We start from the raw sequence: 776 nt of genomic DNA, 5'->3' as shown, positions 1-776 counted from the left end.
CAGAGCCGGGGTGGACTTGCATATGGCCTTGAGGATCTTGAGGCACAGAGATCGGCAGCCCGAGTCGGCCTGGTCCAAAGCCCGCAGGCGAGCCGTCTCAGCAGGACGCAGGCTCAGCCGCCACAGGTTGTCATACTGGGCTAGCCGATGTGGTCTGGCCACCAAGACAGTGTCACCGAGGGTCACTGATGGCAGGAAGTCAATGACGAGATGTTTGTCACGCTCATACTGCACTTCCAGAGTCAGGGCCTCTGGGAGTGGTGCCGGTCGGATCACATAGTCCAAGAGAGACCCTATGGCCGGCCAATTGATGGAACCGGCCACTACCTTCTCAAACGTGTCTGCCACTGTCTTTGGGGAGAGGTAGCCCCCTACTACACAGCGGTCCCAGTAACTACTCCCGCGAGGAAAGTACTCTGGATTCTCACGACGAACCAGGAAGAAGCCAGGGACATTCATGATGGTGTCCTCGCCAGGGATACACGACCACAAGTTCTGCTCCAGCACGAGGGGCACAATGAGTTGGATGTGGTCAGCTGTCACCACCTGTTGGAGCAAATTAAAAAGGTTTTGAGGGATTTAATCTTCTCAAGAGACAAGCTTCCCGCACAGGTCCCGCACAGACCCGCACAGGTCCCACCAACTAAGACCCGCACAGGTCCCACCAACTAAGAATTCTTTCCTGTCACTATAGCAATTCAGGTAGAGTGAGGATTTAAACCCAGGTCCATCGGACACCAGAGCCCATGCTCATTCCACGTGTCACATCATCCCTG

The 776-nt window shown here is 55.5% G+C and overlaps 1 protein-coding gene across 1 annotated transcript; it reads right to left on the bottom strand.

Annotated features, from left to right (window-relative positions):
- Nucleotides 1-6: 6 nt before the first annotated feature.
- Nucleotides 7-576, bottom strand: LOC120606256 (mitochondrial dynamics protein MID51-like; the record flags this gene model as incomplete). Its single annotated transcript, XM_039867382.1, has 1 exon — nucleotides 7-576. A coding segment is annotated over one exon (570 nt), but the record flags the coding sequence as incomplete, so codon positions are not given.
- Between the last annotated feature and the right edge of the window lie 200 nt (nucleotides 577-776).

The sequence above is a fragment of the Pteropus medius genome, unplaced genomic scaffold, assembly GCF_902729225.1.
Source record: "Pteropus medius unplaced genomic scaffold, Ma_sr-lr_union100, whole genome shotgun sequence".
Taxonomy (NCBI): domain Eukaryota; kingdom Metazoa; phylum Chordata; class Mammalia; order Chiroptera; family Pteropodidae; genus Pteropus; species Pteropus medius.
The sequence above is the reverse complement of the archived record's forward strand: the minus strand, read 5'-3'. Positions and strand labels throughout refer to the sequence as shown.